The sequence below is a fragment of the Plodia interpunctella genome, chromosome 14 (assembly GCF_027563975.2).
Source record: "Plodia interpunctella isolate USDA-ARS_2022_Savannah chromosome 14, ilPloInte3.2, whole genome shotgun sequence".
Taxonomy (NCBI): domain Eukaryota; kingdom Metazoa; phylum Arthropoda; class Insecta; order Lepidoptera; family Pyralidae; genus Plodia; species Plodia interpunctella.
Genome location: NC_071307.1, coordinates 2,948,533 through 2,974,544, shown reverse-complemented (window position 1 = coordinate 2,974,544; position 26,012 = coordinate 2,948,533). Strand labels below are relative to the sequence as shown.

Genomic DNA, 26,012 nt, shown 5'->3' with positions numbered 1-26,012 from the left:
CTTTTCGCCCATTTCTAATAACAATAATTGTCATGATGAAATTGCGAAAAAATTGTCTTGATATAATCTGAATGTCGTGCTCTTCAGCGGAATCACCATTTTAAAAACATAAATTATATCCTAATATGACTACATTTAATTGATCTTTTTGTTGATTACATAGTTTAGATTTAGAACTCTAGCTGTAAACTATTAAAAAAATACTCAAAAACGATTCGCAATTGTTTAAAAATCTTTATTAACATCTTATTGAAACCAAAAATAAAAAATAAAATAAATACACAAAGGAAATATAAAACTTCAACACTGGACTTGGGAGGCGGTATTGGCTCAGGTATTGGTTCACAATAAAACAAGTTACTGCTGATTGCAACAGACTATCCGTTTTTATTTTCATTCAATCAATAACACACCACTGGTGCTTATTTACACGACAATAACTGGTATGGTTCGAATTATTTGGGTCAAATATAATTAGTTTGCAAAAAAATAGGATGCGTAACGTCGCGTGCTTACAACATACATACATACTATGTAATCTAAATTTAGGAAGTAAGCGCGTCCGCCCTTTAAAATACAGATTGTACTGACGGCGCTCGTAGGGTGGAATTTGAATACATGCGTTTAACGCTTGAAATACGCTAAAGACAACACTGAAGATACTATGTGAATTGATTTTGCTATATATGCTCGCCTGTCGGAGACAGTTGTGTGGCATTATGTTTATCTACAAGTTATAGCAAGCCGCTCTGGCAGCTGTTTAGGGCTCCAGCTCGAGGGCCAGGCCGACCTTGTGGCCGCCGGCGTTGAAGTTCTGCCCGTCGATGCCTGCAGACAACGTCAGGACCACACCTGCAACACCAACATACTGTTGACTAACAATACTTACATCCACAAAACAACACTAGATGGTGAATATAGATCTTAGAAATTACAAAAGAAGCCAATTTTCAAAAGATTTTTCCCTTTTATATGGAAAACAGGATTTAAGTTATGTTAGTAGATTATGAATACTGATGACCGTGCATAATAGAGGCGAAAAAATAGAAAAACGGGCGCTGGGCTCTGACGCTCAACGGCTGAGGAAGAAACGGGCCAAACGCTCAGATGAGAGTAGCTGTTATGATAAATCCAGACAGCTCTCTCACCAAACTTTTATATAATGCATAGATATAGGTTTGCAATGAGTTATGCCGCTGATTGCATAACTATAATAATATTCGTAAATAAGTCACACCATAGGCTTTTTCAGATAAGGCAGATAAAATTAAGTACCTATATATTAAGATAAACAGAACAATACTAATCATGTGATAGCTGAGATAACAGAGAGCCAATACAAATGGAAATATCACAATTCCATTGATCTTTTTGATTTTACATACAATTTATGAATGATCAAGATTGTTTACGTCTAAAACAGACAGTGATTAATCACTGTGATTGCAAAGTTAGTATCCACATGTATTAACATGTTGATAAGTGATTTGATAGATAGTGTAGACTTCCATTTAAGGTCTATGACATGAAGCAAAACAATGAGGAGACGCCTTTTGGCCATTTCTCTAACAAAAGTTATATGACGTTACACGAGGCTGAGGCAGACAAGTGGGGAAGAGGTTCGGCCCCATTCCCGACGGGAAACGAAATAAGCCCCACCACTTGATTTCTGTGCCCGCCACTTTAACTTCTGGACACCTTTCATTGTAGCTGTGCATAAATTGATAGGTACATCGGGTTAAAATGTAGTCTTCTGTGATCTTTGAACTCACCAGGTTTCAACTTCTGTTGGTAGCCCAGGCCAATGAAAGACTTGTTGTTGACCTTAGCGTGGAGCGAAGTGTCAGCGTCGAGAGAATACTTGCCGCCCACTCCGAACAACGTGTCGGAGGAGCCCGACACCCACTTCATGGTGATACCACATTCAATTTTTTCTGACACCTTCTGGTAGATTGAACCGCCAAATTCCTTGCCATTGTCACTATTGAAAAAGTTATTACGATAATATAAATATCCATAGCATCTATTTTAAGACAATTGCTAAATATTTTCTGTGTATATTGTTCAAAATGTTTACCATTAATCAGGATTAAGGATTTTAAATTTATAAATATCAGCATTTCACATTTCTTTTTATGTTAATTGACAAAGTAATGCCCCTACTATTTTCATAGACTAGTTGATTGAAAAGCGTTTTTAAATGTCACATTCAAACCACATTATAATAGGGGAAAGAACAAAAGGGAACAACACCGCACATTAAGGCCAATGTCGCATTTAGAGCACTACACGTAACCGGTTTATTGCGAGTCAGTAGACGCGGGCACTAGACTGAACTTGATCGCTGCTGCTGTTATGCAACTCTAGAGATCAAAATTTTACACTGTGACTCATTGCAAAAAATATAACATTTTCTGAACATATGCGGCCTTGCTAAATACAATAGTGCAACTATATTATGTTAATTTATGAGCTGTGTAAATGTATGCTTATATACAATAACGAATATCATGACAGACAAGTAAACAACCTGTAACACTACTTAGAAATAATAATATTTCAAATAAAGATATAGAGATCAGTAGGGATTTTGGATAGGACCAGCCACACAGTTTAGTCTTTAATAAAAATAATTATCCAAGCCTAACTGCACCCTATTTGCATGTTTCTTCCACATGTAAATTTAATAAGGAAATCCTGTGAAAACAAAAAATGCAATAAACACATTCTCAAAATGAAAATGACGTACAATGATTACTTACACATTAGTGTGGAGGTTGAATTCTTTCGTTTGGTAGCCGAAAGCAAAGTTGTTCTTAGTAAGCTTGGCATTCTTTGAGTCAAACTGTCCATGCACACCAGCGAGCCAGCCCTGGTACTTGAGAACTACAGCGGCATCAACAACTGGTCCTGCTCTGTCTAAGTCCAAAATGGTGTTTACTGCAAACTTTTCATTGGCATATTGTGTCTTCAGTTTACCTGTCTTGCTCCTAAAAAAGATTTTTTAATAATAAAAAAATGCTACAGGGATTAAGGCTATGTTAGTACATTAGACTTAGGAAAAAATTTGTTTAAATAATCCTTACTTTAATTACAATAGAAACATGGTTTAATTAGGCTTTAATTAGAATGTATCAGGAAAAATGATTGAATTTGTTGTAATATAATTTTTCAATTTGTTTGCTCAAAATTTTAAAACTTCATTGATCATATATATATCACATACTCTGTGAGCATAGTACAACTTTCTATTTACATCTCCCTATCTTTGAGTCAATTCGCAAACATAGCAAGCCAATCATTGTGCGGCATTGTGGAGCAATGACAAGCACACCGCAATGTGATTGGGTCGCTGCATCTCACTTCGAATCAATACGATAGTGAGAAGTGAAATGCAAACCCGAACTTCGCCCTTTGATCATGATAAGCTTCGCGTCGCGTTAATATCCCGCGTCATATGTCCAACATGTGCATGTTGTATCATACATAATGTATAGGGTAATTAGAAAGATTTACCCTGTCTGTGGTGCAAATGTACCCTCCAACGTGAGTTTAAGGCCTTTAGCAATTTTGTCCGTAATGGTGACATCTGTGGCCAATGTGTTGTCAGTGTTCCATTTCTCTGAAAATGTCAGGCCATAATCTTTCACAGCATATTTTGACGAAAGGCTGCCAAACACCTGAGAAAATAATTAAGATTTTCAAGTGAAAATTAAAGATAAATGAAAATCCGCCTGAAAATTTTACAATCTAAAGTTTTTAAATAACTGAAACTAATGTGTACCATATTCATCAGTCATATGGGTCATATTACATCGTGATATAACAAGATTTAATGACTTACACCTAATGGTTATGTCAATAAAGAATAAGTCGTAAAAAAATTGATACTCTTTCCTTTTTAGTTTTAAGCAATACCAGAAACAAAAGAAAATCTTTCATATATCACATTTGTTGTTACATTTGGTTTTATCTTTGATATTCATTATTATAAGCATAATATTTTGAAAAATGATTAATGTATTACTGGTTTTGAACAATTGCTAAGCTATTACCAACCTTCCCGCTATCCTGGTTGGAGACAATACCACTTGTGAATTCAACTCCTGAAGCACTCTTTGTCTTCAGGTCAAGTTTGAAGACACCGAAGTGATAGCCCTTGCTGAAGACATCATTTGACTTCTTGCTAAGGTCGGCATAGAATGGGGCGGGTGTGGATGGCTCTGCCTCTGCCATGTTGTTCTGCCAATGTTATATTTATTATTATAAATCTAAAGCTGGTCATAATATCAGTTATAATCATAATAGTAACTAAAACAGTGGCCATATAAATTAATTATTTAGATACCAATTTAAAAAATATATAAAATGCTTTCTAGTATGTAAAATAAAAGACATGCTAATCTAGTTATTACAGAATCATTTAGCTTCTTATTGGGTGAGCCTGTGATTAAAGTGAGTTATTACAAAATTACTGTTACATGCTACAGAGGTATGGATTGGATTATCTGTGCCAGGTGTGTCAGGGTTATCTTCCCCGCACAAAATAATTTACAAGCCACTTTCAGTAAGGTATTACATAACACACAAGCATTATGACTAATCTCATACATCAAACTTCAAACATAGTAAAGTTCGTTGTACTTTATGTACCTAAATGTAGATGATCGTGACCGTAAACTTGACCTTTACAAAAATGAGCCGAATTTGATCTGAAAGCTGGAAACCACTGGCGACCAATGGACTAAGCTTTCGTACGACAGGGACAGTACTTGAAAATTGGCAAATTTTGAATGAACTAACGTTTATAATTGTGCGTAAGTAATTAGTTAATGTATTCGTGTCAACCGCAATGAATTAAAATCACAAAATAATGAATGACGTCGATGTTTTAACACTAGCCCCGGGTGGGATATAGCAGTTGGTAACCTAAATAGAACACAACGTCAGAATACCAGACCCAGGAAATAAAGTAATAAAACAATGTAGGAAAGCGATACTTACGCGAGTATATACTTATTCACAAATTGAACCTATAAAAACTGCGATTTCAAGGCAAATGATTTGCCGAATCAGGCGACCGCACCACACCACAAGACAATTTTTAGGTTGCTGAATTTGTCACCAGAGGGCGTAAATTTTGTTGCATGGCCGGAAATGAGCATATTGACAATATTTCTAACATATGAAGATAAACTATTTGTTATAATAAAATATATGTATTAAATATTAATTAATATTTTGAATATATATTACCTTCAGTATACTTATAACGGCTGTGCTTTAATATATAAGTAATGAAATGATGCGTAAGTTTTGACATAAAACCAGAAAAGGAAATGAAGGACTCTCGTCATAAACTGTGCCGCTTTTTAATTTGTGTAAGGTACATTTTAATAAACATGTATATAACAAATTATTAAAAAATATTTATTAAAATTTTCAAGTTAAATTTTATTTTTAATGAACGTTTATCGCTAGTTTATTAACTGAATAAAAAAGTTTGGTAAATGCGCAAAACATGTGCCAAATTTGAAAAAGTTTGATTTGTTAGTAACGTGTGAAAATTAAAAATAATATCCGACACTATGTATGTGTACGCATTATAACGCAGTATTGAATAAGTTACGAATGAAATGCATATTGGGTAAATTAGTCTTACACTATACTTTTTTTTAGTTCTGAGCGTTATAAATAGATGCAATGCATAGCATTTATAGCTACTGATCATCATGTTAGTGTGTTTGTCCCATTTACATTAAATGAATTCATGGAAGGGTCCTACCCACAGGTCCTACCCTTTCAATTTAAAATATAAACGATATATGTATAAAAAAAACCAGATTGAATTGACTATTTTTGCAGTGGGCGGAGCCGCTGGCGACCATGGAATTAGTAAGTACTCCGTTGTAGTACTTATTCTTCAATTATAAGTACTTATTAAATCCATGCTGGCGACAGCTATATCACTATATGTGACAGTATAAAACAAAGTAGCGTTTCGCGTCTATCTGTGTCTAAGCTTTCTACTAATTGACTTATTGTATAATTAACTAGCGTATTTCTACTTAAACCACGCAACGGATTTTGATGCAGTACCTATTCACTATTATTTTAGTTATTTATACTATTTATACCCGATGGTTTATAGATGTATACATATATGACCCCGTGCAAAGCCAAACCGAATATACTATAAACGTATTCTGGGTTTTATATTTAGTATTTATTAAAAATTAACAATTAAGCCGCCTTATGCATGTCATTCAGATCTGACACGACTTGAATTTTAATGTGTTCATCGGGGTCCATTGTGGTGGTATGTCGAACCTTTGTACGTTATTAACTTTTATGCCGGCTCCACACTGTCGTCGAACAGTTTGTTTTTCATTGCGGTAAATAAAGGCACTCATACTAACGACGTCGACATCGCGGTGACATAGTGTGGAGCTTATACGCAGTTATTTAAGTTGATGTAGGTATTAAAAGCGATACGCGAAGGCAGTTTGACAGATGAAATTTTTAAATACTTATACTTCTTTACAAATTTCACCTGTAAATCTGCGATTTCAAAACAAATGATTTGCGAAATCTTATAGTTTTAAATTCATTTCCGCATTTTATTTCATTGCTAATAAGTAAATTTAAGATAATTGGGAAGAACCCTCTCCCTCACTCTCACCAGAGTCCACAGGTATGCAGTCAGCCTAGATCCGGCTGACTCTCGACCACCCTCCTCGTCGTCGTCGTCGCCGCAAGTACCGCAGGTGCATTCCACTCGGTTCCCGTCTTCATCCTTACATATTTCCTTTTCACCCAGAGATCCATCCTATCATGAGATGTCGTCAGTTTAAAGTAGTTAGTACAACTGTGCTAGTAGTACCAGTCGGCTGTGGTAGTACCAAGTACCGTAACAACTATATAGTCAATACAATATAACCGTTCGTGAAATTATCGAACTGGTGTAAGGCAAGCCTCTTCATAATATAGTTGAAGAGTTTGTTTGGACGCGCTAATCTCTGGAACAGAGTCTAGTGCTAGTAGAATAGTGCCCATGATCAGATTTTAAAAATCAATCTGTGTACAATCATAAGGTAACATATGATTCGACGTATCTGTACATACTGTTACGAAAATGTAATACAGTTAATTAGTGTAACTCATTAGTGTGGTGTACGTAATAAAGGTCCAAATTATCAGGTGTGTTATTCCAAATTATCAAGAACCCACTAGTTCCTAGTTTACAGCTATAAGTTATAAGTAAGTACTACAACTTTGAATTTCGCAAACGAAAATGGCATATAGCGCTTCACAAGCCTTCAACATCTATAAGATTCAACCACAAGGAAGGCCAGTGCCCCAACAATGAGGACATTGATATGAGTATATTTATCAATCTAGGCTTTATTGTAAATACATACATTTCGATGTGGAGATGGAAACACGCATAGATGGTCATAATGGCGCACCAAAGTTTTCCTACTTGGCAAAGGGTTTAAAGAATATAATGGATACAATATTCATACTCAAGTTTGCTATTTAGCGTAATTTCCTCTCTACTTACTGCATTTCGGCATGGAATGGTTTCTCTGGTGATGGCAGCCTCGACCGCGGGAAGCCTACAGGTCGATTTCCATAACGCCACAATATTTTTCACAATATCATTGTCGGAATTATATAAACGCTCAAAAATTGACATAATTAAGAATAAATCATTAAACTAAATTTATTTTAACGAAAAATGGAGTCAGTAAAATTCGTCTAGATTACCCATAATTTTGAATTTAAATCTATTAGGCATCGATTCGCACATAAAGTAGGTGGACGGACACTAGCCATCTGAATATATAAGTAGGTAGTTAGGTGTTATGAAAAATAAATATTTTAACAGGAAAAAGTTCCACGGGTTGTTTGTTTTCTTTTTAGTTTATTTAGATAGGTTTCACTTTTCCAAAAATTGTAGCTCTCAGATTTAAAATAATGGGTTATAAAGATACTCTCGAATCCAAAAAGAATTTGCAAATCGAATAGTGAAGCGAACACGCCCTTTGTCTCTTTCGTTCGTGTTATACTCACTATATTGCTATTATCCATATAGCCGTGGTGCATAGATTACGCTCAACGTCTGAGAAGCAACCGGGACAACGATCAGATGAGAAGAGAAAGGTCTAATGATGATGACTTAGGTACTAGAAGTAGGTGTTTACTAACTCTTCTAGATTTATTAGCTTACAGAATTGATGGTAAATGTTGAGCTTTTTACTTTTGTGGGCAGCTTTTTCAATCCTCTTAATAACCTTATGAATGAAACCAATAATTATATTTCCATTTTCTCTTTCTAAGCCTATAACATTCCTAAACTAGGTGCATACTAGATAGAGTTTATCATATGGATATATAGTTCACCCGCCACCCAGGTGACCCGCTGTTCATCAGCCATCACTGAAACAAACAATCCAACTTGTTGGCTTCCCGCCAACTTCACCAGACGCCCAGCACCTTGTCTTTGGACAAATGTTAACAATGCTTAACATTCTGATTCAAATAAGGTAATTCGATTTATTCTGGGATAGTCGGGATAGCGAATCTCGGTGTACATTTTTTTTGGACAGCCCGTCGAATTAAGAAGTCAGCTAAAACATATTTAAATTAGGACCTTATGAAGAACTATTTGCACCCTCGGTAGATATATATATATGCTTTTCGGCCTTTCCGCCATTATTTTACCAACTTGGAGTAGGTATTCACAGGGCCATTAGTGTTTCTACCTAATGTATATAAACAAGCTTAAAAAAAATGGCCGTTTGATTTCTTGCCAAAGAAAAATCCTTCATCTCAATGGACATTCGGGAGATGCTGATTACTAGAAACACCCAGAATAATGTTTAATTGTAAATATCTCGAGTGTTCGATCGTTCTAATTCTCGAATGGATCGGTCTTATTATAGCCGCTATGTAAACTCGGACGCCACATCTGTATGTGTCAATCTTGACTTGGTAATCACAAGAACCATATCTCTTCGCGGATTTTCATTAAAACCTGTGTATCATTAAAGTGATGGAGAATAACTTAGTGGCCCATTACGATGTGCTGCAGAACGAGAAATATGGGCGCTATTTAGTGGCAAATAAGGATTTGGAGAGCGGTGAATTAATTTTTACTGATACACCATTCGCATTTGGACCAAAACCCGGCAAGTATTTATTTAAAATACTAATTTAATAAGTTGTTAAACGTATAATTAAGATAATCATATGTCCCTTCTCCGAATCTATTCTTAGATGACAGGTTCAAAGAAGTACTTAGTTATTTTTGAGATTATATCTGTATAAACAAGAGGAAAGTAAGTACACATTTTATTTAGTACTAGCTGCACAACGCGGTGTAAATATTTAAAAAAATATATTTACTTTTTTATGCACAGTAGCGTCATCTACTTTATAAAACGACATTGACCATGAGACTTTTTGATCAAATCTTATGCTAATCGCGTACTTTCGGCATAAAGAGTACCCTGTGTGTTTGTCCAAGGTATCAGCTAACCCAATACCAAATTTCATAAAAAATGTCCCAGCGGTGATAATAACCTGCGTAAATAACATTATGAAATGCGTGAACAGACAGTCCGCCGCTGTGCCTGGGCTGCTACAACCCGGTCGAGAAAGCGCTGTGCTCGCGGTGCGGCTGGCCGGTGTGCGGGGCGGAGTGCGAGACCTCCGCCGCGCACGCGGGCGAGTGCGAGGTGTTCTCCAAAGCCAAGGTGCGTTTCCAGCCGGTGGAGGACTGGACGGCCAGCGCGCCACAGCTCGACTGCATCACACCTCTCAGGTACTGGCAGTTATTCTATAATTTGATCTCAGCCAAACATCGGATTGCTTCCAGTTTGACACTGTCCCTTAATTAATTTAATAATTATAAGGAAGCGGACATTTATACAAACATTTTGACATGTTTCAACACACTCATATCATTACATTACTAGTTGTACTTACTTGTGCTTTATTATCGTGTTCCGCTTTGTGTCGCGCTCCCCCGAAACCTCGCCTAGTATACCATAACCAAAGTTTTTGTGAGAAATTCAAGATATTGGAAAACTTTGTATAGCCTAGACTCAGCTCAGATTGAAACGGAAGATCAAAGGGGGACAGTAATTCTCAAACGTCCTCCTCAGTCCTCAAAACTAAATCTTGTGACATGTTAATTACAGATTATTGCTGGCTAAAGAAAAAGACCCGGAGCGATGGCAACGCGAACTGGAGCCGATGGAAACACACACAGAAGCCAGGAGAGAGAGGCCTACCTGGAGTGTCGATCAGGTCAACATCGCAGATTTCTTGGTCGACCACTGCAAGCTTGGCAGCAAGTTCGACAGGGAGCTGGTGCAAAGAGTGTGCGGGATTTTGGAGGTGAGATCATTACTGGAACTACTTCTTAGTATTTCCAAATTTGTGTAATGACACGGTCAGATAGTTAAGATAACCTCAAATATAACGCTTCCCCTTCCCAGGTGAATGCGGTCGAGATCCCATCACGAGGGGGATTCAGCATACGAGCCGTCTACCCCAAGCTAGCCATTGCAGCACACAGCTGTGTGCCTAATATTGTCCATTCAATTTTCCAAGACGACTACATGTAAGAATTTCACTATTATAAAGGTACCTACCTAAGCAAGTCGTTATGTCAGTTATAAATCATGATTAGGTATATGTATTTTCGTTGTCCAATCGGCAATCCACAACACAACGCTAATTTGCTATATGTTTAGTCACAAACACTCCGTAAAATATCAAGCATGTATTGTAGTAGTAGAAGCTTTGAGAATTAAAAAAACAGTAGTTTATTTATTGACCAGGGTCAAAGTCCGGTCCGCAGTAACCATAAACAGCGGGTCGCCCCTGCACCTGAGCTACACGCACGCGCTGTCGCCGACGCTGGTCCGCAGACAGCACCTGCTGGAGTCCAAGTTCTTCAGCTGCGCGTGCGCGCGCTGCGCCGACCCCACCGAGCTGGGCACCCACCTCAGCACGCTCAAGTGCACCAAGTGCGATAATGGAGTTATACTTTCTACTGATCCACTAGGTGCGTCTTACTCATATGGTATCATGCTATAGCCAAATGGCTACATGGCTAATAGCCAAATGGTACATAAATATGTACCTTGTACACAACTTGTTATATCTTTCATCGGTAGCCCAACCTCTGAGCAATGATATGCAATGAGAAGTTTAAATACATAGATCACGATACTCCATCTGAATACTCATCGTTTAACTAGTTATACCTTCGCAATAGAGGAGAGGTTGGACTGGCTGTGCTGGATGAAATAGTGACACATCAAACTTTGAATCAAAAAGTTCTTGGGAATACTGGCTCCAGTCTTGCCTGTAGTTTCATGCGTGTTGCTCGCAAAATATTGGGATATAAGAAAAAGTGTACAGAACATAAGCTGTCGAGAATTTCAGAAGATTTCATTCGGTAAAAGAACACTTTCTGTGCGATGCAATGTTTTGGTGATATTGGCGAAAAGCCCGCGCTAAAATTATAACTCAACCCCCCTCAAACTCTGTATATTTATGTAAGCACTATCAACTTTTGTAGACAACGAGGCGGTTTGGAAGTGCACGGAGAAGAACTGCGAGTTCAGGACGTCGGGCGCCGCCGTCAGCAAGATGCTGGGCGTGGTGCAGGCGGAGGTGGATCAGCTGGACATGCTGGAGCCGGGCCCGCAGGCCATCGAGCAGAGGGAGGCCACCATTAAGAAGGCAACAAACATTCTTTAGTCGTTTTTTTCGTCGCCAAAACTTTCAACGTTATTTTGTTCATCTTCATATCATTTAATAAAAAATATATATATTTCATATGCCGCTCGGAAAGGCTCGGTGGAGCCGTGGCAGATCGTTTGCTTTAGCCCCGCGTATCAGCAAACACACGCAATTTGATTTTGCTTCATGTATACATATAGCCAGCACATGGCCAGCAGTATAAAGAGTAAACTACAGATTTTTAACGAACTCCATTTTTTGCATAGCTGTGCAAATAGATATAGACCATTGTACTAGACCATTGTACTTGTACAATGGTCAAGATTAGTTGACTACAGACTATTGTTACTGGTGACAACCCCATGAAAATCCGTGCCGTAGTTTTTTTAGTTTATCGCGAACAGACTGACGCGGCAGAAGACGTCGTTTTATAATTGTGCAGGGATTATGTTGCAGTACAAGTCAGTGTTCCACCCGCGGCACTCGCTGCAGCTGAGCATGAAGCAGGCGCTGGCGCAGCTGTACGGCCGCGTGGAGGGCTACTCCATCGACGAGCTGCCGGACCTCATGCTGGAGCGCAAGGCGGAGTTCTGCAGGCTGCTGCTGAGCACGCTCGACGTCATCACCCCCGGAGACACCCGCCTCAGAGGTATATTTGTGTAATGCATGCCGAAGCGAATGCGTGAACATTGCGTAGTTAGTATGAGTATTTTCATTTAATCAGCAATGTATAATCCGAATCCGCAAAAGTTTGGCAAAGTGTAGGACGACAGTGTGGAGCCGGCATAAGATTAGACTAAACCAAAGACAAAGAAGACGACAAGCTAGCGCACCCAAATGAGATACTTATATATGCATATCTTCCTCGACAACAGCAATTTTAAGCACGTGAAATGTCACCCCTACACTACATTACTGAACACCAATAATAAACCCGTTATTTTAATTTCTTAATAGAAATTAAAATAACGTTTATCATTATATACAGGGTATATTATTTGACGTACGATTTGGAATAATTTCCAAATCGTACGTCAAAATATTTTGACGTGCACAAAGGATACTTTCTGCAATGTTTCTCATATATCTATATCAATATTAAACAATACAAATGTAGTTAACGCTAAAGCGATCTACAATCATCATTTAACAGATCTCAAAATTCTTTTTGTAACAACCAAATGTTTATTTTCACCAGGTATGATGTTATACGAACTCCACGCCCCAGTCATGTTCATGGCAAGAAATGAGTTCAGTGCCGGGTTAATAACTCCGGAGAAATTGAAGGAGCGGCTTCAGGAGCCTATCCAGCTGCTGACTGATGCGGCACGCATCTTGATGCGGGAGGACCCACAGAGTCCGGAGGGAATCACGGGACAGATTGCACAACAATCCATGGAACAACTCAAAGCTAGTCTTGAGTGCTTCTAGAATCAAACCTAATAAAATTATATTAGTATTTTGTTTGACTTTTGTCGATGCCCTTGGTTGATGATGCCAGTGCAAGCAATTTTATTCAGAGTGTTAGAAACAAACAGAAAATGTATTTAATTAAATACTTAGAAAAGACAACTGACGGATCTCTTTTTTGTGTGGTGTTGGTGTTAAATAAATTGTTACTTACTATTATTAAAATGGTTTTATTTGTATAAACATTTAAAACTTAATCTTCTTCACTTTCTTGGCTGGTTCACTGGAATCAACTTTCTTCGGGTCTTGCTGTATTCCTTCCACGTTATCATTGCTCTCCAATGTTGATAACTTTATTGATTTCTCTTCCTTTTTGTCAGAAGCCTTAAAATGAAAGAAAATCATAATGTTCATTTGTAAAATTGAGAGAAATAAAATAATATAAATATATTAGGACAAATCACACAGATTGAGCTAGCCCCAAAGTAAGTTCGAGACTTGTGTTATGGGATACTAACTCAATGATACTATATTTTACATAGATACATAAACATCCAAGACCCAGGCCAATCAGAAAAATATCATTTTCCATCATGACCCGACCGGGGATTGAACCCGGGACCTCTCGGTTCAGTGGCAAGAGCTTTACCACTGCGCCACCGAGGACGTCAATGGGCCAACGGTTGTTTTAGTTAGTACTAAGGTTAGTTCTAAAAAATGTACATACAACACAAAAAGGAAAATATTACATATTGAATAGATTAGGAAGCAGAAATCAATAATAAAATGCACATATACCGTAGGGCAGTCTTTCCTCAAGTGGGTGACGTCCCCACACAGTTTGCAGCCACCTCCATTAGGATACAAGCCCTTCGGATTATCTGGACATTGTCTGGCAATGTGACCCTGAAAAGTAAGATTGATATTTGAAGTTTAAAAAAATGTAAATTGCGTATTTTTTTCATACTAGCTTTTACCCGCTGCTTCGCCCGCATATTTTTCAAGAACAGTTTTTTTCAGGATGAAATTTCAAGAAGATTGGTTGAGTATCGACTCAGACAGAATATGTAGAGGTACCGAACAATCAAATTATTTTCTTATCAAATTATATCTTATAATATTAGGATTAGGATGGAGACAACATTTTTATTTTATAGAATTGGCTACTTTCCAACTGGTTTTATCTAATGTCAAAATAAAACATATGGTATGGAGTTGTATGACAATGTTTTACAACGTTACGATTTTTGGAGTCAAAATGTATTCCTAATATACAGAACAAAAAAAAAATTATAATAATGTCACTAATAAAACTAAAGCAACATTTAGTTGACGACCTCGGCGGCGCAGTGGTAAAGTGCTTGCCTCTGGAACCGAGAGGTCCGGGTTCGATCCCTGGTCAGGTCATGATGGAAAATGATAATTTTCTGATTGACCCGGGTCCCAGGTGACCCGGGTCTTGGATGTTTATCTATATATGTATTTGTTATAAAATACAGTATCGTTGAGTTAGTATCCCATAACATAAGTTTCGAACTTACTTTGGGGCTAGCTCAATCTGTGTGATTTGTCCTAATACATTTATATTTATATATTTATGTATATGAGCAAAGAGTTAAAGAGTTATTGTGTTTGGTTATGTAAATACTTTTATGTATTTATTTTACTAGTAAAGTTTAGCCAATTGTTTGTGTAAATGAATGAAATCCTCCTCATGAAGTCTATAAAAAATAAAATTTTATAAATCTATACATGTATATGTATACTTACTGGTTCTTTGCAAATAAAACATGTGGCAAATCTGAATTCTTTATCTCTTTGCACTTTGCACTCAAATTGCCTGTGTTCTGTTGACCCACATTTAAAACAAATGCCTTCACCAGCCTCTACCCCAGGTATCTTATTCTTCAAGTCAGGACAATCTGACAAGTTGTGGCCTCCCTTTCTGCAATTGTAACAAACTTCTTTCCGCACCCTTGCTAAAGCCTTCTCAGCTCGTCTGCGTTCCAATTTTAGGGTCCTCTGTATTTCACTTTTAGGTATGCCTTTCTTAACCATATTTTCCCTCAATTCATTCAAACGCTCAGCATCCTTCTTCATCACTGGGAAGCCATCAACTCTCTCCAGCTCAACCTCTTTGCCATTAATTATAATCTGGAAGCTTTTATCGTTTATATCTTTTCTCCGTTGTGGCTGACCATTGACTATTTTATTTTGCTTTTTCTTCGCAGGCTTGTTATTTTTGAAGTTATGATTATTTTGGAAGTCAGTTTTGGATTGATGTCTGTTTGTTTGTGAAGAAGCTTGATTGCTTTTTGTTTTATTACATGGGATTTCTATATTATCTATTGTATTAGTATCATTGCTAGTATTGCCTGGGTTTTGTTGTGTGTTATTATCATTCCCTTTGTTTTTATTCTTATTCTTTTTTTTCTTTTTTGTGGAAGTAATATCTTCGCTTGTAATTGCTGTTGTCTCAACTTCTATTGCCTGTTCTGGCATATTGATCGTTTTGTTTTTCTTCTTCTTTTTTGGTGGGACTTCCACCTTTTCACCATTTGTGGTATTTCTGTCACCCTCTGTAAAATTGGAAGTAGATTGATTCTTATTCCTTTTTTTCACATCTGAATTATCTGTTTGAGCTTCAGGGAAGTCGCACCAAGTTGCCTTACGTTTCTGCACCTTTTGTTCTTTTAAGAAATTCTCATAGTTTTGAATTCTTTGTTGTTCAGCCTGAAAATTATTTAGATATCATCAATATACAAATGTATGAATGAACATTTGGCCTCTGAATGAAATACATATTGCAAAATAAGAATGCCATCTTGTCAAGTGATTGTAATGTCTTTAGAAAAATAAAGTTCTTTCAGTATAGAATTTATTTTTGTAAAGGTTATGTGTTGATGAGTGATGAGAGAATGAGATTGCAAAATTAGAATTGTTCACTAAATTACCTCTTGCCTATTCTTAGATTCTTCTTTTTCCTTTTTAGCCTTCAAAAGCTGTTCTTTCATGACTTCCCATGGTGTGCTATCCTCAGGAGCCTTTTCGTTGGATGCCTTAGAACCCTTTGCCCGAGCAAATCTCGTCATAATTACTTTTTATTCTAAATTAATATTTAAATCAGTGCACTTAATTTAAAATATTCAACGAGAATTTATACCTAACTCACAAACTAAAACCTCATGGTTTTGTCTTCTTCTAATTTGACTTGACAGTTTGTCAATTTTGTACAAATTGACATTGATAGATATATTTTTTTTATTGCAATGTAGGTATGTACATGATCTAAGCTAAAGACGATAGACCGTAGTTTATTTAGTTTTTTATTTTCTTGTAGCACATTGTATGTACTTGAAAGCAAATAGTAAAATTACTTCAAATTACTCAATCTAGCAAGATTTTGGGACTGCATCGTGTGGCAAAGTACATACATTTTGGGTTTACCGTTCTGTTGAGTACTATATACTTTACGTTTTTGTTAAAACTCTACTCCGAAAGCAAACTCATCGATATCAAATATATATACCTATCATAAAACCAAACTATAGTCTGTGCATACAGTATTCTCTCCCGTTTATAATATTAGCAGGATCGGGAAGAACGCGTGATTTTTAATTAGGGTACTAATGAAAACAAAACAAATAATTTGTTAACTTTTATTTTTTTTCGCGTAGTTTCTCTTCGACCAATTTCACCCACGCCTCATACTGTTCGTTATCAGCATCGTCTAATTCATCACAGAACTTATCAATGTCCTCATCTTTTATGTTGGCTTCATCGTCATCAATAATTTCACCTGACGTTTCAGTTACCTTGCTTTTGTGTGTAGGAGGTTCCGATATTTTTTCAGGAGGGTTAACTGTATTGGTCATTTTTCTTTTTTTCACTTTCTTGGACACAACTTCATCTTTTCTATTTCCATCTATTTTAACAGTTAGGTTAACAATAGAATCAGATCCGCTACAGATTTTATCTAAGACTTCCGATTTTTGACTAGGCTTTGTATCAGTTACTGATTCATATATTACATGAATATTTGGAACGGTGCTAAAATTGTTTTTGTTATTCTTCAGTGTTCTTTTTAATATTCTCATCTTCCGTTTCTTTCCCATTATAACTGAAACAAAAATGAACAAAAATCCTTTTTTTTATTTAATAGATGGATATTGACGGAGTCATATTGTTAGTTAAGTAAACCTGATTTACATAATACTGTTTTCAACATTATGCTAAATGCTGCATTCATAAATAATCAATATAGTTAGCTATAAGTCGTAATTCATAGTCAACTAAGTAATTTCATTTTGTATCCCACCCAATCCTACTATTATCGAGTGACTTATATCACTCGCTCTCAACTCTCAATTTATACATTATATGATTATTTATTTGTTTATTTTTCGTCTGACTGAATGCCTATTTTAACTGTAAAATATGTATCGATTGTTGCATATTTAATATTAGCTAGATTTAACTCATAATTCCCATCAGAAATATTTACCACAATCATACAATTTGTAGACAAGTGTTGGTTGTCCTACCCCTAGTTCTGAGATACAGGTTCTGCTTAGTTCAGACACCAAACGCAGTCTTTGTATTGTGAACACGTTGTGACAGTGTTTGGTGTTTTTAGATTATAGGATTTTACCTAAGAAAACAGTTTACAGATGGGCATTGAAACAATAACCGTATAATGATTTAATTTAAGCACAAGAATATGTTAATTAATTTAAGCAATGATCGTTAAATGCTTACGATTAAAATTTCAACACTCGGACAATTTTAATTCGATTAGAAATTTTAGTTATTTTAAATTTTATGTATTTGTAAGATTGTGAAGATAGATAAAAAAATGATAAATTGCGATTTGGGCATATCTTTGGTGCAAAGAAGTATGTTGAGTTGAGTTGCGATAAAAAATTTAGATCGACTCAATCTTGATAGCTAGCATTTCAGCATACAAAACTTAGAATTATGACGGAGGCGGATTTCAAGGGATTTTGTAATATCGAAGGCTTTGTTTATGAACCCAATTGGTATTTTTTATTAAAATCCAAGGTGTTTATGACGTGTGATGTGAATGAGGAAATGCGGAACGTGATTTTATACTTTACAAATAAGCACGACAGACAAAATGACTCACTTATATGTCCGACAAAAAAAACTTGGAATAACATTGCAATGCGAAAGTACCCTTATTTTCATAATAATCGAACCCTACTTACAGTTGGTCGCTACGTCGACCTTTACTGCTTAACCGAACGAAGGTACCAATCGTAAATTAGTGTTGGCATTTAAATGGTCTGTGGCATGGCGTTATGCCCAGCGGGATACACTACTGGGCAATATATCCTTGACTTTTTCGTTCGTTGTAGGTACCCACATAACTCATACGTGGTATCTATTTGTTTTATGCGGTAAATACAACATGTTTCACATGTTTTTGGCATGCTGCCGATAGGTTTGATCAAGTGCCACGATCAGGTGCTCTCTAGTCTTGTGACGCTTTTCGTTTATCGGTAAAGAAATCTGTCTGAATCAAAGATTGCGGGTGATGGGCTCAGCTAAAAATACGTTTACGAACTAATATTAGGAATTTTATTAGGTAACTAATTATTATTAATTACGACCTAATGAGACCTAATTTACGAATGCTAATTGGCTTAGTCTATATTTATTATATTTTCTAAATAATATTAGTTTAGCTGAGACCTAAGGCCATTGTTTTCATGAATACGTTATTCAGGCCGAATTTGCTATTATAATGATTGGTAGATAAGATTGCTAGCAGATAATATTCACATATTATTAGGTGGATGCTTTACTTCTGTTTTACAGACTAGTGAATTTTTTCGTATCTATCCTGACATCACCGACATCCTGCGTGATGATCATGTCTTATGTACCTATGATTAGATATTTATATTAGAGAAAGTATTGTGCGGTAAATTAACCAGTCATTATGAATGAGAGAGAGAGGTCTTGAAGCCAACGAACGGTCCTAGGTTTAAATCTTACTCGTGTCACATAAGTTTGAATGTCAATCTGACTCATGTATAGTAGTTTTCATACTAAGTAGTATGAAAAATACTATACCTACCTATACCATACCTACTTTCATACTTGCTTCCGGTGAAGGAAAACATCCAACCAGCACACTGGTTGACAGTTTAAAGTTCAGTCGCGTGCATGCGATTACTTGCCACTAGACGCGATAGGTAGTCGTTAGTCATGTCAGATGCCTTTAGGCGACTTGAAAACAATAAAATTACTTCTATTTGATAAGTATCATATGAATGGGGAAAAACGTTGTCAGTGAAACTATCTCTGTGATTATCCGCTCCCTAGAACCATCCAACGAACCAATAAGTGGAGTACCTATTTGAAGCTAACAAAGAACTACATTAAGCAAATCGCTCGTTATTTTTTGCGATCTTTGCTTGTGATCAAGACCTAATTAACGAATTTGGTTTGTATTGTTTTTTTTTTTATTGGAAACGGTTAAAATCGTGCTTGCTAGTCGCACAAGGTGTAAATTATGTTAATCAAGAATAGGTATTATTTTAAAACAGTTGACGGACAAGCATCCTGTAATGATTTCAGATTCATGCTTCTTTCAATAAGCCCAAATAAATGGGAAAATAGAATTTCAAAGTCTGAGTCGACCATTGCTACAATACTATGTTGTTTCTGTATCCTCTTTACAAATGCATTGGAGCTGGAAACAATCGCAATAATGCACGATGCATTGCACGATGCACGATGCATTGTACAGTCGTTAACTGACAATGCATCGTGCATCCGGATCATGCTTGCATCAAGCAGCAGTGCATACTCCCCTCGGTCTATTTCTGTCTCTATGTGCCATTTATTAAGAATGATTTAAGAGGACGCCGGGTTACGTGTAAGCGTATCTCCATCACGTGTGTTCAATTCAGTGATTATTACAGATGGCCTAATGGACCGGATTGACCTGGTTTTTGAACTAACTGAGGAAGAGATCCTCATAGTACAACGGGTACATAATTCAAAATATTCCGAACATAATCAAAATATAGCGGACTTTTGGTTAATTGGACGGTTTATACAGGAGGTTGTAGTATATACGGCGATAGGTTTCAAAGATCTTGAGTCGGGTAAAAGTAACTGTGGCCTACTAACATTAATCTATCATAAAGTATTTAGTTTTTATTGGCTGTATGTTTTTATCAAGCTGAATACATATTCAGTTTATATTTATAACCGAATTTTAATTTTATATTTTTATTATTATTTTCGAATATTTGGTTCTAATTTTAACCTTTGATTGTAACGAACTAATAGAGCAGTTAACATTCCATTCTTTCGCTTCTCGGATTCGCTGGAAGATAGCGAAAACAAGCAATAGATCGAACCACAGGCAGACTGTTTACATGTTCGAAAACAGACACAAATTGGTGGTTATCTTTAAACTAATATTGACAAGTGTAATTTATTAACACTAACTCAGCCGATAGCTGAAGTGTATGATAAACAATATGCCACTACTAGTGAGATAACGTATAGACGTTACGTAACATCAGCCGCGCGGCCGAGGAGACCAGCGTCACTGCCGCGGCGTCAGCCGGCTCGACCACCCACCACCCATTCCTCGGCTCGCTGTAGAACGCATTGCCGCAATCGAGTACAATACCGCGTCAACTTAACATAGCAAAACATTTCATCTCGCGACAGACAACATAATTTTTTTTATGAACAACAACAATGGCATCGAAACAATATATTTTAGGAATGGATATTGGGACGACATCGGTTAAAGTATGTGTATACGATCCCGAAACAAAAGAGTTGGTTGCTAAACAAAACAAGGATACGGCAGCGAATATACCGAGTGACCAAGGAATAGAAGGAAACAAGCAGGATGTTCCGAAAATAGTGTCTGCCGTTCATTACTGTGTCTCGCGACTTCCTAGAGATGTATTGCGACTTGTCACGAAGATTGGAGTGTGTGGTCAGATGCACGGGGTCGTCTTGTGGAATGACGGGTAATTTATTTCTTGTTTACGTTTTTGTAATTATCTAATTAATTTTAAAAAAGGTGAGTTGAGATCATTCCTGTGGCCTTCTTAGATAAAAGTTTTATATCCTTTCTTAGACAAGAAGTGATGTTGTTTTAACACAAAGAAATAAATTTAAAGTTAATCTTTGGAGCATGTAATATATTTTCGAATAAATTATAATAAATTTTATAATTAATTTCGAATATTCAAGAATAAATTTTAATATCATCATCATTTTGTTTTTCACAGAGCTTGGGAAACAGTTGAAAAGGATGGTGTTGTGATAAGATTTGAAGCAACAAGAGAAAATATGTCGGCGCTGTACACATGGCAAGATACGAGATGCAAACCTGACTTTTTAGAATCATTGCCTAAACCAGATTCCCACTTGCAGTGTTATTCAGGCTATGGTTGTGCTACATTATTATGGATGCTCAAACATAAGCCAGAGAAACTAAAGAATTTCAAATATTCTGCAACAGTCCAGGACTTTGTGGTGGCTATGCTTTGTGCTTTGGACACACCAATCATGTCTGATCAGAATGCTGCTAGTTGGGGATACTTCAACACTGAGAAGAATGAATGGAACACTGACATCCTTACATCCATTGACTTCCCAGTAAACCTTTTGCCAAAAATTGTGAAAAGTGGTGAATTTGCTGGAAAGTTAAATACAACTTGGAATGGAATCCCTGAAGGCACACCAGTGAGTGCAGCTCTAGGAGATCTCCAGTGCTCCATGTTGGCCACCCTTGAGAATGAGCAGGATGCTGTGCTGAACATATCAACATCTGCTCAACTGGCTATTGTTGTCAATAACATTACTGACATGGGATGCAAAACTATTGAACATTTGCCATATTTCAAGAAAAGCTATTTAGTGGTGGCTGCATCATTAAATGGTGGAAATGCTTTAGCTACATTTGTGAAAATGTTACAACAATGGATGCTGGAATTAGGGGCACCAATACCACAGGCAAAAGTATGGGAAAAATTGATAGCTTTGGGCTTGGAAGCTCCACAGTCTAGTATGAAGATATGCCCTCTACTTTTAGGTGAAAGGCATGATCCAACAGCAAAGGCCTCAGCTTTAAACATTGATCTCTCTAACATTCAGTTGGGCCAAGTGTTTAGGTCACTATGCGACAGTCTGGTAGAAAATCTGCACTTTATGATGCCAAAGGAGATATTAAGAAATGCTAATATAAGAAGGATAGTTGGCAATGGGTCAGGTTTATCAAGGAATGCAGTATTACAGAGAGCTGTGGAACACTACTACAGCTTGCCGCTAGAGTTCACATCAGGGGGAGATGCTGCAAAGGGTGCGGCAATTGCTGTTATGTGAACAATATGCCCAATGAAATGTCAATATTTAATTTTAAGCAATGGGTACTCTAAAAAATGTATTCTATTTATTTAAATATGAAGTTAACTATTGTTATCACAATCAAATTCTGTATTCTGTTTAAATTGTTTTGAAATATTTACCCTAAAGTTAAAAGCCTAGAATAAAATGGATGGAATAAGATAAAGAGATACATATCAAGTTTTTCATCCATCTTGTAATGATTGTTTCTATTCACCCCTTCCTGTGCTGATGTGTCTCCTGAGAGCAGTAGCAGCGATATTAACACACATAGAAAAAAAAATTACAATAACTACCAGACAAAATTTTAGTTTGATTATACAATTATACCTAACAAAGTATACTTTACAAATTACCTACAGTAGGTATATGAGTTCATTTTATACATTCTATCATAATATTCCATATTTCTAACAATATTCATACCTTGTCGGCAATTATTATAGGTAAACCAGTTTCATCATTGTATAAGTATTGGTCCTAATAAAAGTCTCATGAAATGGATTGATTGGAAATGGCACTATAGACTATAAAGTATCTTTCCTTTAAGCAAAGAGAGGTAAGGGAAATTGTAAGGGAATTATACAGATGAAACATTAAAGGGTACCATGTTAAAATATTATATAGTAGAAGTATATAGAATATAATAATATTAAATATATCTTATATATTAGGTATACTTAAGTACCTTTTTCTGTTCACTTGGACCGGGATCTGGGATGCAGTTTGCAGAAGTAAATATTTGGACAAAACAAATACCAAGAGAAATCTGCCCATATAAATGAGGTTAGGTAAGTTAGGTTATGTTTTTATTTAACTGTTGACAGAATAAGGCCGGTTCGCATTTTTATTAGTGGTGTGTATTTTTAGTACATAAAAATGTACTCTGTGGTGTGTATTTGTGTAGGTAGCTGCACCTATTCATTGTAAGTTGCTTTAAATCAGTCTTTGTGGAAGTCTTTGGGAGAGGTCTATGTCCAGCTGTGGACTTCTTCTAGGTACCTAGTTGAAATGGTGTGTGTGTGTAAGGGCTACTCACAAGTCACAAGTAGTATAGACTTCACAGCACTAATCACTTAATGCATGTAGGCCATAAATATACCACTCGTACTTATTAGTACTGGAACTAATTAGTGCTAGTATCAACTATTTACTAACAACGTACTCGACACTAATCAAAATGTGAACCAGCCTTTATGCTACGCCCGCACTTAGCACGAATGTTGTTACGTGATTCGAATCGCGTAGGTATATATATTATAGATAGAATGCAATGCATGATGCAATGAGAACGAACTATCATCGACGTCGCGTATTTTTTCGTTTTCATAGCATGCTAAAGAGATAGGCAAGATTGATTTGTCATAGCATTCGACAAGACGAACATTGTATGTACAGTCAACAGCACATCAAGTTACCCTGCATAAAGCTCAATGTGGCGGTAATAGCGGCGAGTTTATTTGGGTAGGTTGATAGTACGTCATCACCTAGGTATTTAGCTACTTACACACCACGTTGGAAGTTGCAACAAAATGCGCGAAGGTAGGTGACGAGGCATCTACACACACACCACAATACAGCGCTACGCTAGGCTTTGGCGAATTGCTTGCCTATGCCATAGCCAAAGCGATTTGAAAAACAATTATCAGCTGTTAACAACTGCCAATGTCACTATGTTTGACACATTTCATATTTGCCAATTGAGAAGAAAACATCGAAGATGATCGAACAGGATTTGCGTGACACTATTTAAATTTCTTGCTTGAAAATCAAGCAAATAGAGATTTTCATACACATACAGTACGAATTGAAGATACCAAAATTGTGACTTTCATTCATACGAAGAAAGGAATTTACGGTAAGATGGAAAGGGACAATAAAGCTGAAGATATGGATATAACAACAGCAGAAGGAAATCTCTTAGAGCAACCCAAAGAAGTAACGGTACCTGCTCGTAACCCATTGATAAAGATGCGTACATATGTACTTGCGCTTCGGCCGTGGTCACTGAGTGCCAGTTTATTACCTACATTACTTGGCGCTGCATTAGCCTACCGTCTGCCTGGAGAGACCGGCTTCAGTTGGCTCACTCTGCTGCTCACACTATGCACCGTGATTCTAGTACATGGAGCCGGTAACGTCGTGAACACATACTTTGATTTTGTTAAAGGAATTGATAACCGCAAATCAGATGACAGGACATTGGTGGACCACATTCTAAGTGTAGATGAAATTGTTTCCCTGGGTGCTATTTTATATTTCGCCGGGTGCGCATTTTTTGTTCCTCTCATTATATCATCACCAGCTCGAATGGAACATCTTGCTCTAGTTTATTTTGGCGGATTGTCATCTTCATTTTTATATACTGGAGGCATTGGTTTGAAGTATATAGCTCTCGGAGACATTCTAGTTTTAGTTATATTTGGGCCAGTGTCAGTAGTGTTTTCATTTCTGGCACAAACAGGGCGAGTTGATTGGCAAATTATTTCCTATGCAGTACCACTAGCGTTGAACACAGAGGCAATATTACACAGCAATAACACAAGAGACTTGGAGACAGATTGCAAAGCAGAGATTGTGACCTTGGCAATATTGATTGGGAGAACTGCATCTTATTTTTTGTATGCATTTTTGTTGTTTATTCCATACATAATGTTTGTTGTTGCATCAGTCAGATGTTCTTTTTGGTTCCTACTACCAATCTTAACACTTCCTAGAGCATTTGAAATTGAAAGGAGGTTTAGAAATCCAGACACCATGCGCTGTGTTCCTAGGCAGACAGCTAGGCTGAACTTTTATTTTGGTATGCTGTATATGATCTCCTGCTTATTTGCTAAGAGACTTCCTTTCCTGTTGAGGTAGTATAGTCAAAATGCTTAATTTTATGCTATTATATCAGTATTTCAACATTTTAATTTAAGAATAGGCTCATTCATTCATGCAAGTAATGAGCTTATGCATTCACAAAAAAGGATTGTGCTTTATAGAAATAAGGTGGCACAAGCATAGAATAATAAACAATTTGAATTAGCATATATCTGATTCCTAACACCACTATTATGTTAATATTGTGTGTTGCCTATGGGATGCTAGTGTGATCGTGACCTGATAAGTCTTCAGAAATATCAGTTGACAATGAATGTTACACGAGACAAGGATATGGGTCTTGCTTATGAATAACTACCTCTTCATGTTAATATAAGATGTGTGTGTGACAAAATGTACATTATTTGTGGTATGTTAAATATGTAATGTTAAAGGATTTGTAAGATAAATGCTGGGATATATTTATTAAATTAGGTACATTATTTTGTATGAAATCTCACAATCAATGTCTATGACAATAATAATTTATATTTTAATTCTCAAGTTGAATATATGTATAGTTTACATTTATGTGGAATTTTCATTGATAACCTGTAATAGTAATT

General features: G+C 36.6%; 5 protein-coding genes and 1 long non-coding RNA gene across 8 annotated transcripts; 3 read left to right on the top strand and 3 right to left on the bottom strand.

Annotated features, from left to right (window-relative positions):
* Nucleotides 1–361: 361 nt before the first annotated feature.
* Nucleotides 362–7,787, bottom strand: LOC128675230 (voltage-dependent anion-selective channel-like). 3 transcript variants are annotated; one of them, XM_053754505.2, is made up of 7 exons: nt 7,565–7,787; nt 6,683–6,829; nt 4,060–4,242; nt 3,517–3,680; nt 2,763–2,990; nt 1,773–1,981; nt 362–852 (listed from the first exon to the last, which is right to left on the bottom strand). In XM_053754505.2, exons 1-7 carry the CDS (start codon nt 7,697–7,699, stop codon nt 761–763), a joined length of 1,158 nt encoding a protein of 385 aa, XP_053610480.1. In that variant the 5' UTR covers nt 7,700–7,787; the 3' UTR covers nt 362–760. The 3 variants fall into 3 exon arrangements, with proteins under 3 accessions (XP_053610480.1, XP_053610483.1, XP_064292424.1); XM_053754508.2 differs by lacking the exons at nt 6,683–6,829; nt 7,565–7,787 and adding an exon at nt 5,005–5,140; XM_064436354.1 differs by lacking the exons at nt 6,683–6,829; nt 7,565–7,787 and adding an exon at nt 4,654–4,905.
* Nucleotides 7,788–8,941: 1,154 nt separating this feature from the next.
* Nucleotides 8,942–13,392, top strand: SmydA-3 (SET and MYND domain containing, arthropod-specific, member 3). The gene is made up of 8 exons (XM_053754503.2): nt 8,942–9,194; nt 9,622–9,829; nt 10,209–10,407; nt 10,509–10,633; nt 10,854–11,080; nt 11,600–11,763; nt 12,220–12,412; nt 12,962–13,392. The coding sequence occupies exons 1-8, from the start codon at nt 9,059–9,061 to the stop codon at nt 13,192–13,194; spliced, it is 1,485 nt and encodes a 494-aa protein (XP_053610478.1). The 5' UTR covers nt 8,942–9,058; the 3' UTR covers nt 13,195–13,392.
* On the bottom strand, nt 13,388–16,397 carry LOC128675229 (uncharacterized protein DDB_G0287625-like). Its single transcript, XM_053754504.2, has 4 exons — nt 16,128–16,397; nt 14,944–15,906; nt 13,972–14,079; nt 13,388–13,557 (listed from the first exon to the last, which is right to left on the bottom strand). The coding sequence occupies exons 1-4, from the start codon at nt 16,263–16,265 to the stop codon at nt 13,420–13,422; spliced, it is 1,347 nt and encodes a 448-aa protein (XP_053610479.1). The 5' UTR covers nt 16,266–16,397; the 3' UTR covers nt 13,388–13,419.
* A 564-nt stretch (nt 16,398–16,961) lies between these two features.
* LOC128675120 (uncharacterized) lies at nt 16,962–23,612 on the bottom strand. Its single transcript, XR_008405234.1, has 2 exons — nt 23,270–23,612; nt 16,962–17,293 (listed from the first exon to the last, which is right to left on the bottom strand). It is a non-coding gene; the product is annotated as an uncharacterized LOC128675120 (long non-coding RNA).
* LOC128675118 (sedoheptulokinase-like) lies at nt 20,745–22,778 on the top strand. The gene is made up of 2 exons (XM_053754274.2): nt 20,745–21,200; nt 21,465–22,778. Exons 1-2 carry the CDS (start codon nt 20,920–20,922, stop codon nt 22,558–22,560), a joined length of 1,377 nt encoding a protein of 458 aa, XP_053610249.1. The 5' UTR covers nt 20,745–20,919; the 3' UTR covers nt 22,561–22,778.
* An 821-nt stretch (nt 23,613–24,433) lies between the features above and the next one.
* On the top strand, nt 24,434–25,977 carry heix (heixuedian). The gene has a single exon (XM_053754276.2). The coding sequence runs from the start codon at nt 24,445–24,447 to the stop codon at nt 25,441–25,443; it is 999 nt and encodes a 332-aa protein (XP_053610251.1). The 5' UTR covers nt 24,434–24,444; the 3' UTR covers nt 25,444–25,977.
* Nucleotides 25,978–26,012: the final 35 nt, after the last annotated feature.